Source organism: Tachysurus fulvidraco, chromosome 17 (genome assembly GCF_022655615.1).
Source record: "Tachysurus fulvidraco isolate hzauxx_2018 chromosome 17, HZAU_PFXX_2.0, whole genome shotgun sequence".
In the NCBI taxonomy this organism is placed as follows: Eukaryota; Metazoa; Chordata; class Actinopteri; order Siluriformes; family Bagridae; genus Tachysurus; species Tachysurus fulvidraco.
The window spans coordinates 11559392-11574336 of NC_062534.1; the positions used below are offsets into that span (position 1 = coordinate 11559392).

At 39.9% G+C, this 14945-nt stretch overlaps 1 protein-coding gene across 3 annotated transcripts in view; it reads right to left on the bottom strand.

Moving 5' to 3' along the window:
• The window catches only part of ebf1a (EBF transcription factor 1a), a 101974-nt gene that overhangs the window by 6512 nt on the left and 80517 nt on the right, over positions 1-14945 (bottom strand). For all 3 annotated transcript variants that reach the window (XM_027135639.2, XM_027135640.2, XM_027135638.2), the window contains exons 11-15: positions 10561-10649; positions 3604-3669; positions 2598-2775; positions 1797-1976; positions 476-670 (exon numbers count right to left, since the gene is read on the bottom strand). In XM_027135639.2, coding sequence (XP_026991440.1) covers positions 476-670; positions 1797-1976; positions 2598-2775; positions 3604-3669; positions 10561-10649 — 708 coding nt within the window. The remainder of the gene's footprint in view (positions 1-475; positions 671-1796; positions 1977-2597; positions 2776-3603; positions 3670-10560; positions 10650-14945) is intronic.

Here is a 14945-nt window from a genome sequence, read left to right on the forward strand (position 1 = left end):
AGAGAGAGAGAGAGAGAGAGAGAGAGAGAGAGAGAGAGAGAGAGAGAGAGAGATTAAATACAAGAGCCACAGATCAGAAGGTTAGTACAGAACAATACTAATGTAGTACATACACAAGTTACACAGCAGGTTATACAAATGTTGTACAATCAGAGTTGAAAGGGAAATGATTATAGGTAAAAATATATCTGCTATTTAATGCCATGAAATATTAGCTACACCATATTAACACACATTTCATTTTATAACATATAACCATTTTATTTGTAATAATAATAATAATAATAATAATAATAATAATAATAATAATAATAATAATAATGTTTACATTTGTTTTTTAAATTTGAATTTCAGTTTATTTTATAAAAAATATGAATCGAGCATATGATGTAATTATTAAAGAGTCTATATGCAAAGCTTCAATCTACATTTTTACATTAAGCTGTGTATTTTGCAGAGCCTGGCACTCCCTCACCTTGGAGACCATTGCCGTTGGCACTGGTGCAGGTGGGAGGTGGCGATGCCTGGGGACGCACCACTGGGGCAAAAGCACTCTTCTGTTTAACAGCTGACACCATGTTGGCCGGCGAGAAAGAGAATATGCCTGAGGAGCTGCTACAGTTGGAGGGTAGGCTGGTGGAGGAGGCCATAGTGGGACTGGAGGGCACGACTGAGGGGATAAGTGAAGGAGGTATAGAGGAAACAGATGAGTAGATGGGTAAGAACATGCCTCCATATCATTCAAACAGGGTGGCATGAAGACTGGTGTCATGTCCAGGAAAATAAGCACATTGCCCTGAATCATTAAATATAACTGTTACATACATCTAGTTATTACTAGGTTTAATTTGTTTAATGTATTTCCTCATTGGACAATTAGTAGTGAAAAAACACCAACTTTGAAGATCAAAGGACTTAAATAGACATGGCATATAATCCTGGCATATCCTCTGGCCCATCACTATTTGCTCCTCCTGCTTATAATACACTAAAAGCATTTTCTCCTTCAATGCTTTTACAATTTCAGGTTTACTTCAACTGCCTCTGAAATGATCTTCTTTTATAGTTGTTACAATACTACCCTTAAAATTTTATGACCCTTTTCCAAGTAAAGTCTCTTGATAATGTCATAATCCGTTTATGAAGGCCCTACTAATCAATTAATGAAAATTGGAGCCTCTGAAGTCTGCCCTCCAACATTGATTGAAAGTATCTGTGCAGAGTCGCCGAGCCTGTTAAAATACTAGTTAACATGTCCGAATCAAAGCCTCTAAATTGAATTGCTTCTCCTACAATTAGTTTATTGATTTAATTAAGACTCTTTAATTTAGAAGCCAAGGTAGAAGATTGGTGTTATACGAATGACTGGACATTACGGTTGAGTGTGCTCCAGAAAAGAAAGAGTGTACATTTATCTCTGCTCTTATAGACGCATGCACAGAGTAATAGCTTTACCTCTTGCTTTATCACAGCTGTGTCTAATGGGTCTGAGGATTTCACCGTTAGAGCATTACTGTTTGTTTCACACCACAATGTAAAAGGCTTCATAGTTAATGTCCTGTCGTTGAGCTTGGTTAAGTGGCCTTCAGTAACACAATAACAAAGGTTTCTATTACACACACCAGAAATGTCCTGTGTATAACCACAGCTACAGAAATACGATATTCTGATCAGTTCTTTGGCTTGAGAATCAGTGATCAAAGCAATCTGAACATTGTGTACATACTGCATATAGGAATGGGCTTGCAGATGGTTTTGAAAATGGATAAGATAAAAGAGAAATGAGGTTTACTCACTGGCATAAGGGGAATTGGCGGCTGAGCCATTTAGGAAGTTGGGTGATCCGCCTAGCGTGGTCATGCCACTGTTACCGTATCCATTCATACTTGTGCTCACGGTGCTGTAGCTGCTCTGCTGGGGCGTTGTGCTGGGCACATAACCATGAGGAGACACACTACTTGTGTTCCGACTGAAACCTGACACACACACACACAAAAATACAGTATGTTAAATGATTATAGAATATATATATATACACACACACACAAACACACATATATGTATACAATCTCCATGTGGACAAAACCTAGATTCTTATAAATTCCTATGAATTTGCCCTGTCACAGAGCCCTGTGTCCTCCTAACACCGCTGTATAATTTTTCAGAGTCTATATTTCCCCAATTCTGTCAATAAAAAGGTCAAGACCAATAAAAATCGTGTATGGAGTGTAGGAGGAGGTTAGGAGGAAAAGGGGGACATGGACTATAAATATACATCAATACATTATACACTGACATGGGTGAAAGCAGCAGGAAGTTCTTGCTCCAGGAGTCCCCCGCTGTCTGCTACAAAAGGCAGCACACATCGTGACTCTGCTCGCAACGCTTTCATCCTACGCCTGATAGATTACCGCTGACTTAACACAAATCACTCACTGTCATGGAGGGAGCAAAGGGAGCCGACAAAATTTGAGAGCAGAGCACAAAGCTCGCTTTTCCTTCTGGTTACATACAGCTTAAAGTTCCCAAGCATGTTTCTGTCTCAAATCTTTCTTTGGCTGGTAAATAGAGAGAAGACTGTAGGTGGCTCCTCTTACCCTGATTGGCTCCCTGTGTCGATTCAGAGACGTTGACAGCAAGCTGGCCATGGAAAGAGTTGACACCCATCATGCCAGTGTGCACAGAGCTGTTTGCCAGACCGGAAAGCTGGTTATGGGTGCGTGGTACGTTGTAGAGTGCCTCAGCTATGTCAGCTGCTCTCTTCAGAATGATTTCCTGTCATGAGCACAATGTCATATCAGAGATGATCACAAACACTCACATCAAAATTAAACTAAAAAGGAACAAGTTGATATAAAATATATGATACTGCAAAGCAAGCCTAATATAAGGCCCAAGCTATAATGTGTAGTTTAAACTGCACTTCTGTGGGACTTCATGCACAGACCATCATGTGGGATAGGCTGAAATAGATTATGAGTAATAGATTTATCAGACATCTTCTGCGACACCTCACGATCTAAAAAGCTATGTTCATTGGTCAGATGAGCACAAAACACTACAAATAAACAGCAGGGGATCTGACATGCTTCACAGAGCATACAGCTCTCACAATTTACCCAGACAATTGAGTCCTTATGAGAATATTTGTATTGTAAATGACAAGGGCTGAGGATTTGTGGGAAAGGTGAGGTGTATAGGAAAAAGGTTCCTCCGAGGCAGACATGACCAGAGGCAGACCCCCATTCACTATCTAAATAATTCAGCAGCCGTGCACTTTCAGCACTCAACCCTGCAATCGATGACCTGCCTTGCAGGAGTTTCCAACTGCTCCTCTGCAAGGCGGAGGCCCCTCGAGCTCTTTCAACCGTCTATAGAGAAGTTTCAAAGAGTTATGTTGATGTATACTCAAGGACTGACTTTTTGGTGGCGTAACAAAGAAGTACAGTGTGGCCTGATAACTCTTATAACTTTTATCTTTCCTCTGAATTCAGCATGAGTATAAAAGTACATCATGTTTTAAGATGGCTGAATTTTGTATTTTGTCCTGCTTTTTTGTTCTTATCTGATAAGAATATGAGTCCCTTGGAGGTGGCTACTCACCTGATTATTGTGAGGCATCCCATACAGGGCTTCTACAAGGTCTGCTGCTCTCTTGAGAATCACTTCCTATTGATGAGAGAACAGTTGTAATGTTATAGTGAGTAGTGACTGCTTCTTTACTGTACTCTCACCCTTGTTTCACTAGCTAAAAACTAAAGAAATGATACTAAATATTCTCTAGTAGCTATAAATACATATAAAACTAAAGACAGTGGAGGGCAATTCAATAGGAAATGGTACATTTTTAAGTTCAGAACCTAAGTTAGAGATTAGGCTGTGTGACACAAAGGCCGATACTCTGTTGCCTGTAAAACAAAAAGAAGGTATAATATACACATTAATATATAAGACCCTCTATATTAACAAACATTGTATAAGATTCTTTGTATGTCACATTACGTTGGTTATATATTTTCCAACTGCACTGCTATACTCATGTCCCCACCTCTGTGTGTCCCCTGAGCACGAGTCATCCATTCAATACACTCCACCTCATAACACACTTACTGTAGAGCAGCCTCCATTCTTCATCCAATACTAATATACTCTATTATATGTATAATACATGTATACAAATACACAGTGAAACAGATGAATGCATGCTTGTAGAGGTAAATAAATGCCCTCTTGGCTGCGAGGGGATGGATGTGTGCATATAACACCCTTCTCTTGTAGGTAATTGAGTCTCAGCTCCTCAACCAGAAGCCTATTTATTACCATACCTTCCCACACATTAAACATTTATTTACTGTGTTCTTTACTCTGTATTCATTTTCTTTCTCCTCTCTCCCGGTCCCTTCCATCTCTCTCTCTCTCCTCTTCATTTTTTTTCTCATAGTCGAAGTAGGCGCCTGGAGCTCCCGTGGAACCCTTTTTAAAAGTTAATGTGCCGGGGCTGAGGAAATGTGCTTGGGGCGCGACAACCAGAAAATTGCTCTCACCCTCAGTGTGTAACCCTCGCTGTGAACAAGCCCCCGAGCATGTGTGCCCGCCCGCTAGCTGACATATTGCCTTTCAATCAGAGCCCGTCTCTGCTGCCACCCCCACAACATGCAGGCACGATCATGACGAGGGGGTCAGCGAAGCAATAAAGATTTTTAGTGCGCTGTCCGAGGTGCTAAATTCACTCAATAATGGGTGTGCTGGCACTGCGTTAACCCCTCGTTAGGGATGCTTGGGTGGGGGGAAGTCTGGCCCCGGTGATTGAAGGAGGCACAGGGGGCCTGGGGAGGCCTAAAGTGCTGCTTTTGTATGGATGCCCGCCTTGGTCGCCTGCTTTTCTCTCTAGATTCTCTGTGGCAGTGCTTTCCCGAGAAAGGAGAAGAACATAAGGGATGGGAAACATTAAGCCACAGCTGGATCCCCTGCTGCATCCAGACTGTGCTATCCATCCTACTTTCTACAGTATGTACCTATCTCCTCTCCTTTTACCATCTCCCTTTCTCACTGACTTATAACGGGATAGTATCCATTTTCCATCATTACAATATTGGGTGAGGGGATCTGTTGAGAGTCCAAATCCAATAAGGAAGAAGCCAAAAGTTGGTCCAGATAAACAAATAAATGCTATTAACCGTGGGCTGTATGTGGTGGCCCTGTGTCTGGAAGCAGAGCCCATTTCCTGGGTGAGCAGAAGGGTTTCCAGTAAGGGCTGAGAGTTGAGAGCCGAGAGCGGTAAACAGGAAAGAAACCTGATCCTAGATCTGCGTGTCTGCGCGCCTGCCTATCAGTCAGAGCCATCGTTATCCTGATGATGCGCTACTTCCTGCTCTACCCTCATCTGTCTAGCCATGCTGAAGCAAGAAGCACCCACAAACTTCAATCCAGAACTATGACTGAATTTTTTTTCTCTTGTGTCTATACCATGTAAGCTACTGTGTACACATACACACAGAGTATAGTAGGTAAACAACCCTCAGGCGCTGTGTTTTGGTAATGCATGAGATGAGATTCAGCCTTGGCACTGAGGCCAACCTACACATTACTGAGCTCTGGACATTAAATCTGTTCCTTTGTGTAAAATGATGATGGCTGGTAATAAGATATATGCCCAACATAGAAAGTATTGCTGAAAAGATGAAATAATGACCAGATCGTATCAGGAATACTAACGCATCACCATCTGTAGTTTTACAAGGGACACAGGCCTGTATCCAGCACTTGCAATTTTACCATTTTCCGCTGTTCTGTTTAAGCAAAAGCATTAAAATCAGGTTCTAGTGGATAAATTACAATAGGTACATACAAACGAACCTTATAAGTAATTAACACAAACCCTTCAAATGTCAACTGTAAAAAATATGCAAATATTCAAATACCACTTTTATTTTGGCAGCATTCAGAAACATAACATGTGGACAAAAGGTTGATATGGACACAGATTCTGTTTGGTTGGGAATATAAAGGCAATTCTGAAACCTTGACCAAAGCATTGTGTTATATCAACCTTCTGATGAATAAGTGAGTGACTAAGAACAGACTTTCAGTTTCTTTTAGTCATTACTATTCACATGATAAAAATATGTGGTAGAGTACAGTGCATTCTATATGTACTTATAGAATCATGTATAGTTTTATATTTGACAAACAAAAAGAATGAAACTTATAAAAGTCCCTTAATGTCAGTGTAGCTTAAACTCCAGTCATGCTATTATGGGATTTACTGTTTTAAATTGTCCTGAATCATGATAGGAAGATAGGAATCAAATAATCAAATAGGAAGAGTATATTTTGTGGCATAATTCTTAGTTACAAAAAAAAAGAAATGTCAATCATTTGCCACAACTTCTGAAGGTTAAAAAAGTGATTTTGTGCAGCTGATCCTTCTACCCATTAAAAAAAAAAAACTTTAATAAATCCATTTTAAAGTAAAAGTTAATATGCAGCATAACTAGATAAGGAAAGACAGTGATTTTATAAAGGTTTATTTATAGTAGGGTGCTTTAACCCAGTCTGGCCGCTATGTGATATAGACTTTTCTATACACTTTTCTAGAGTTACATCCATCCATTTTCTGAATCAGGATCTGGGGTAGCTTGGAGCTTATCCCAGGGGACTTATGGGAGACCCATTCTCAGGAGACACACAAACACACACACACACACACACACACACACACACACACACACACACACACACACACACACACACACACACACACACACACACACACACACACACACACACACACACACACACACACACACACACACACACACACACACACAAACATACCACAGACAATTTACTAATACCATGCGGCCAACAAAGCCTGTCTTTGGATTTGGGGAGGAAAGCAGAGTACCAAAAATAAACCCCCAAAACACTGGGGGGTCAATGGGGAAAAATGCTCTAGAAAGTAATTGCAGAGCATTTACATCCCTTCTAAAATACTCCTGGCCTATTCTCTCCTTTCTCTTGTCTTCAACCTGTCAGATTCTGTCCATCACACATATCAGTCCCTTTCCTCTTTAACTATACAGCTCTCTTGCATAATTCATATTTTGTCTCAACAGACTTGAAAGGTTACTTTTTGAAAGTCAATAGCAAACTGCCGGCCTGCATCTGAACAGCAAGTCAGTGACGACTGTATCCACCAAACATTCAGAAATGCATCTGCTCTCTCAAACCGTAACATAATTGCAGACATGCAGATTGCATAATTTTAGACCTTTATTAAATGGCACTTGCATATGAGGATCTACACATTTATTAATAGTCAGCTGGTTTGCAATAATATAAGCATGCCCATTCAGACCCAGTGCAGTATTTGTCTTAATCACCACTGAAGCACGATGAAGGAAAGCACTGCTCCCTGTTCCCCAGTGGTGTGGACTGTTTCATCAGAGCACAGATTAAATCCTAGGCCCTTCATAGGTGGCCAAGAGGGGATCAGGTGGATGTGAAGTGACAGGGAAAATAGGAGGAACAAACACTGACTGCAGAGAGGGAGGGAAAGAACGATCCACAGACTGGCCACACTGGACCCCAGCCAAACTCATCGACCGGAGCTGTGTCTCTAGATCCAGACACGAATGCTCACTGAGCAATTAGGGTCACTGAGCTGCTCATTTAAATGACTGTCTCTCTTTCTTTATTTTTAATGTGCACACAATTCTTAATCACACTACTACTTTTATTAAATTACATTTACATTTACAGCAATTGGCAGACGCCCTTATCAAGAGCGACGTACAACAGTGCTTTTAAGTCAAACAATTCAGCTATCTGAATGTGCTCATGTTATTGTGCTATGCTACTTATTAAAACTGATTTCTTAAGCTCACATCTTGTGTGAGAAATGTGTAGAACAAAAGCAATACTAAAGGTGAGCTGACTTGTACCTGTGTTTTTAAGGGCTTGCCTAACATGTCCATGGATTTGCTAAAGTATTGAGGGAGACAAGTTAGACTGCCTTGTTCCCTGCTTGCCCCTCACCTGTGATTTAGTCCAGCGGTTGAGAGAAGTGCCGTCAACAAACTGTTATTACCTCAATAAAGGGCAAAATCGATAGTGCAGAAATGAGCAGCCGGGCCCAGCGGCCGACGCTGTTAATATCTGGCTGGGAGTGTTAGAGGGAGCAGAGGACAAACTGAGTGAGAACACGGGAGAGAGACATAGACAGAAGTAGAGGATTAAAACCTCCACTACTCAGAGAAATTGAGGGTAAAATCCATCTGCACACATCAACCCTGTCACCACAATTTACCAGACATGTAGAGTCATGCAGAGAAATGATTTCTCATTTAGCTTCCCTGTATGCTAGCTAGTCAATTCTTTTCTCCCTCTCTCTCCACTTGCTCTCTTTCCTACTCCAGCTCCTTCTTCCCCCTTGTGGTGACTCAATTACTGTTGGCTGAGCAATAATAAAGTGTGGGCGGCAGTGGCTTCGATCGCATGACCCAGGTGAAGGCAGCCCAGGACAGCTGACTTCACCATGATGGATCACCCGGATCCCTTTCTTTCTCTCCATGCTGCTCTCCCTTGGTGACCCTTTTTCTGTCTTTGCCTCCCCATCCTCCTTATCCCCCACCATCCAACCTGCTTTCTCTCTTCCTTTATGTGAAAGCTTATAAAGAGCCAGAACTCCAACTAAATCATCTGTTATATAGCAATACTTTCTTTTAGTGAATAATAATAATTAAAAAAAAATGCTTAACTAAACATGCACAAACGTCTCTTGTGCTCTTACATAAAGGTGCTTCTGGTGACACACATGGTATATATATATATATATATATATATATATATATATATATATATATATATATATATATATATATATATATATATATATAATCAAGCTAACATAGAAAACTGCATCCTCTGGGACTTCCCCAACACCTGACTTAATAGTGGTCGAGCAGTGGAAGGCAGTTGAGTATTTTTTTCCTACTCATCTCATTCTCATGTGCCTGTGCTGCAGGTGCACAGCTGCTCATTGCTTGGTGGCTGTCCAACCATATTCATTAGAACTGCAAGGGAGTCTGTTAAAAATATGGCATGCCGTTAAGACGGTTCTCCAGGGAGGAGCAAAGGCAGTTTTTCTGACCCGCTCCCCTCTTGATGAACACAGTGGGAAAGGTGTGATGGCTCACCCCACCTTGGAACCGACTAATACATTCAAATTCATCACTGGCCCAGTGAAATGAGCCCAGGCTAAGCCAAGGTTAAAACCACACAGTTCATACGTGGACAGCAAAGTGTGTCAGTCTGTAAGAAATGAACCAGACTGCTGCAAACATGACAGACAGAAAGAATGATCATGACTCCTTTCTTAGATTAAACATAGAAATGAATTTAGCCTCAGTAAAAGGTTTCAACTTGAATGTCTTCTATTCTGAGGTGTCAGTAAGTTGAAAAGGTGGTGGTATGGGTGTTTATGGATGAGTGTGTGTATGTGTTTGTGTATGTGTGTGTGTGTGGAAGATATGCTGACAATTTCCATGTGGTGAATTAGGGATAAAGATCAAACGCAACAGCCCTATTTAGCCACACTAACATTGGCTTGTATGTCTGTCCTCTCTAAGCCAGCTGGGGAAATGACAAATGAGATTGGGATGTAAGGGGAGAGAAGAGCACTGGTGTTTTGATCTCCACAAACTATCAGACATAACGTAATGTAACATAACATTTAACTTAAAATTCTGTAACATGGGTGAGGATAGAACACAGTAAAAGATAATTTACTTCACTATTAAACAGCAGAAATTATTTCATTTCTAATTGAAATCTCTTCCTAAGTGTCCACTGAGAATTTTCTGTCTACTTTCCATGCACTGTATTGTCTGAACCAAGTGAAATTAAGTTCCATCCTAAACCAGGGCTTTGGATAGATGTACTGTGCTCTGACCTCAGTCACATTACAGGTATAATGGATGCAGTGGCTCTGGGACAATGAATACCAATAACCCACTCCTAATATAGGGAGGACTTATATAACAGTACAAGGTCAAACCTGGACTGACTGCAAAGGAGCATGACCAGCCAGCAATAATTACTCTTTTTTTAGTCTATTAAGTGCTGCAGCTCACACAGGGCTCAGGGGTATAGAACGTGTAGAAGATAAAGTACTGTTTATTTATCACTCCCAAAGGATTCATTAACATCTCTTTAAGTGGCATGAGAATGCACAAAGAAGTAAACAGGCCCCCCCCTTTTTTTTTGCTATGGCCGGATTGCTCCAGTTGTATCAATCTGGCCTCACTTGAGTATATTTTGATGGAAAATGTTACATGATGTTAGAATCATATAAGTAGCTAATTAAGAAGCATTAAAGGTTAGAAAAAGGTAGATAGATGGAACAAAGACGTTATTGTCTGAACATTATGGACACTCACAGGCCTTGCAACTAGGTTTATAAGAACCTGATCAAGGTGAAAGGTTTGAAACAGTGTTAGTTAATGTAGATGAATATTGAAATTTAGATGACATAAGGAGTGAGACACTGAAACTGACCTTTGGCAAGCGTTCAGGATCACCTGGATGTCTGGGGATGACTTTCTGTAACCGCTGGAAGCCATAGTCAATGGTGGGCTCATTCAGTGCTGAGGAGGAAACACAACAATAGTGTGACATAAAATATCACATCCACCTCTATTAACTTTTATGCTGTGCTGTTTGAAAACAGTGATTGCCTTTTACACATTTTTACTGCACATAATAAACATGTAGAAGAATTCAAATACGTCAAAACTGTAAATACAATGTCAAAAGAGGAATGGTACCAAATAACTAAGCAGAAATACAGCAATGGCTACCATGCAAAACTTTATGAATAAAACAGGACTTCAGGAATCAATGTGCACACCTTCTAACAGTTCATTCTGCTCCCTCTGCAGCAGCTCACACATAGCATTCTGTATCAGACATCAGCCTTTGCAAATGAAGCCCCCCATGGTGGTTATGTAAAAATGTGCACATGCTGTTTAGGATAACAGAACACACACGGCTCTGCTGATGCTCTACTATGACAGATTTTCAGGCATTATGAAATCTTAGGATTTTTATAACATTTTGATTATGTTCAGTATGACTAACTGCAACTTGTCATTATAGCATGTGCTACTGCATTTCTAACTCATCTTCTTGTCATACAGTAGGTGTAAAGTATTCTAATACTAGCTGGCTGTTACCAGTCCTTCTTTTTTATATTCATATATTTACTGGTTGTCTAGGTCTCTTTTTGAAGTATAATTAAAAAATATTGTTCAGTGCTGCTGTGGCCAAACTCTACAAACAATTGGACTTTTTTTTTTTACCCTGTACATTCATTTGTTCTATATACATTTATATACATAGTCTACATAAACATGATTTTTTACCATACATAACTACATGGTCACAAAGAAGTAACACATTTTAAGTTTAGATTTGTGCTTGTTCTGAGCATAAATAAAAACATTTGCTTGTATAAATACTCCAATAGATTTCTATAAAATCTATAACCTTATACTCAAAGTGCATCTGCTGAAGTACTCATTACAAATTATAAAATGACTATGGTTTGCTCAACTTCCAACTAAATCATTGCAATTTAATTTAGTTAGAAAGGCAATTACATAGCTAGTACTTGGTTAGTAAATACGTTTCTAACATTCAAACAAATCCATACTGTTTTGTTCATGTACTGTATGATGTGCTGCCTATTAGTTCCATAGAATGGAGTTACTGACAAAACATAGTTTTCCAACAACTACTGCATCCTCTTCTACACAGGTTAATAAATGATGGGTTTTGCCATGCTCCTAATAAATCTCACTCCTGTTCAATACATAAGCACTGTTAATCTGCAAAAATATTTCTAGGTCCAATAATCGAGTTAATGTTGTGATTTTGGTGTGGTAACACTTCAGCATTACAAGATTCCAGTCCACATAGATATAGGAATAACTTAAGGGACTCTTGCTGAGAACACAGCAATAAGGCAATATTTAAAAAGAAACATGATCTGGGCGATAGAACCAAACATCCTGCTTGGTCAGACCACACGGGCCTCGATGCACTGTTTTTTTAACCTTCCTGGACTGAGAGCTACTTTTGCACTGACACAATAGGCCTTTCTCCATGTTCAGTCTGCTACATTTGCTTGTGTGTTTGTCTATTGTGCTGCTAGATGTAGATCTGAAACACGGAGCTCCTTTATTTAATTGAGAGAAAGAAAAAGAGAAAGTGCGAATCTGTGAAAAATCCCCAATGCAATCAAGGGCAAAATATAGGAATGGGTGAGAAAAGTAATGATGTTGTAAGTGAAGCTAATAAGCACACTCACCCCTATAAACTTTATATATGTGTTGGGCCATTTGTAATCCCTTTCATTTGAAATCAAACAATCATGTAAAACACTTAATATACTACATACAAGTTGTCAAGTTATTGTGGAAAAGTGTAAAGTGACAAAATCTGTACCCTATAGAAAACTGCAATGTCTGGGCATCAGCTGTTAAAAAAAATCTCTGAAAATGATTTTTTCTTTTTTTTTTGGCCCCCTGCTGATGGGTCTTATTGGAAGCACTTAATAATAAATAGTTGCCAATATGACAGAGCAGTCTGGTGTTTTCTCATTTAGTTTAAACACATGGTAATGTGCACTTAACAGAGGCAATTAGGGGGCTATATAGATATTGAAGGAGGTGTATCTGTGGGTGCAGATGTTACATATCATAACAGCTTAATAGATGGGCCAACAATTTTAAATGAATATTGTGAAAAGTTAAATAAAATAATGTTTGAGTAACTGGAAAAACAGAACAAAATATTATGTTCTTCTGGCCTTCTTTGACTTTCCAGCTGATTGTTTCTTGCACAGAACAGAACATGAAGCATTAATGGCAATGTGTGGCATGGACTATTTGGCCTGCATTAGATTGCTCTGATAAAAAAAGATTGCAAGACAGAGTGAATGTGTAGAATGCAGTGACTCTGTCTTGACTCTCCTGCCACCCTTCTGTTTGCCACCCTTCTGGTCATTTCCTGAGGGAGCGTACTCAGCTGTCTGCAACCTCCCCAGCTGTAAGGACAGACTGAGGGCAGCTATTCCATGCAGTGGAGTGTAGTCTGAATCCTGATCATCACTCCTCATTACTGTGCAGGAAGAGCTCCAAGCAGGTGGGAGCTAGCACTTAATGGGTATTAAAGTAGAGTGAACAAATGGCTCTCAACCTAGATCAAGTGTCTATATTTCTACTCCTAGATAGCTGCGGGAGTCTGAATCCAAATTCAACACACCTGATACAGATAATCAACAACTTCATTAGCTTACTAGATTGTGAAGTGCTGCATTAGTTTTGTAACAAATCTCTACAGGAGAGCAGCTTATGTTTACTTCAAGAAATACTGAGTTTGAAGGACTATAAAATACAAATTGAGTCATAACCTTCTTTAAGTACAATGCCATAAATGTGCCTAGCAACACCTAACAGTGTTCAGACTTTATGACAAATTGCACATCTGAATAGCTTCCTAATTGAACTCCAGCATTAAGAAATGTGAAATGAATCATGACACCACTTAGTCCCACAGCTGCTTGGTCGGCCACATGACTGACTGAGTGTTTACAAAAGGAGACGAACATAAACTGTTAAAACAACCCAGGTCCCATGATGGAGAGCAGAGCATAGCTATCGTCTAGGGGAAGAAAAACAAAAACAGCCAAATGTGACAGAATGATGCAAAGCCACCCTAAGGCTGATAATACATCATATCTAACTAGACTTCCTGTAATTAAGCCTGTTAGAGGTTCAAGTCAAGGATTAGGAAGTGTGGTCTAGGAATCAAAATGTGGCAGGCCATGCATAGATTATACACTATATAGGGGTTAGCAGAAGTGGACAAATAAATGTAGAATGCTGGATGAAGGACAGAGGCTGAGAGACTGGGCAAGATTTGAATTTTGAACATGGTTATGGTACAAGGGGACTCAAGTTACTACTGTATTAGAAAAAAGCATGTAGAATTCACATCAAAGCCTAAACTAACATGCTGCAATATTTATTAAGGCCATGGCTAGTTTGCTTTGCCTTTCTTATTAGCCTTTCAAATGTGTATAAAACCTGTAGACAACAGCTAGCCTGGAATTTGTAGAGCCTGAGATCTCTGAGATAGAATAGGTAATGAAGTGTTAGCTGATAGAGCCAAAGTGTGTGAGACTCGGTACTAAGTGTAGATACATCTCCTTTAAGACAATATAATGAGACAGGGCACCAGCACTACTAAAGGAGGTGTTTTAATGTGCTGATATATAGATGGATGGTGAAGATCTCTAAACTGTACTCTACTGCCCTCTCAGACATCTTCACATGTTTACTCCCCCTCATTGCTATTGATTTCCACATTCTGTACAATCTCCTCACCAGCCAGGCTGATAATGCAATCTTACTGAGAGGAGGAGAGAGGGAGGAAAGGGGGAAAGAGAGAGAAAGAGAGAGAAAGAGATGAGAAATGGCTTGAGCATGTATTGAATGATAAAAGAAAAGAGGAGGATTACTGAGTTCCTTATTTGGCCACGCTAATGTCCTTTCACACCCTGCATTATAGTGATGAGACACTGCATTAACACAGTCAACAATGTTCTAGAAGGGTCAAAAATGTTGACAAGCAATATCAACAGGATATGATATGTATGCAACCCAAACAAAGTCCACATCTTCTGGAGAACCCACACTCTTAGTGGAGTCTAGTTATTTCCGGTTCCTCTGCATTCCTCTGCACTTTTCCACAAACAGCTCCAGAGAACAGCATCCTTTGTCTGTACCCTTATTTATTTTCACACATTCAGCTGAGGAACTTGAAATACATAGTGTACATATTCCTCAAAGCTCACTATACAGACTGTGGACCAAAAT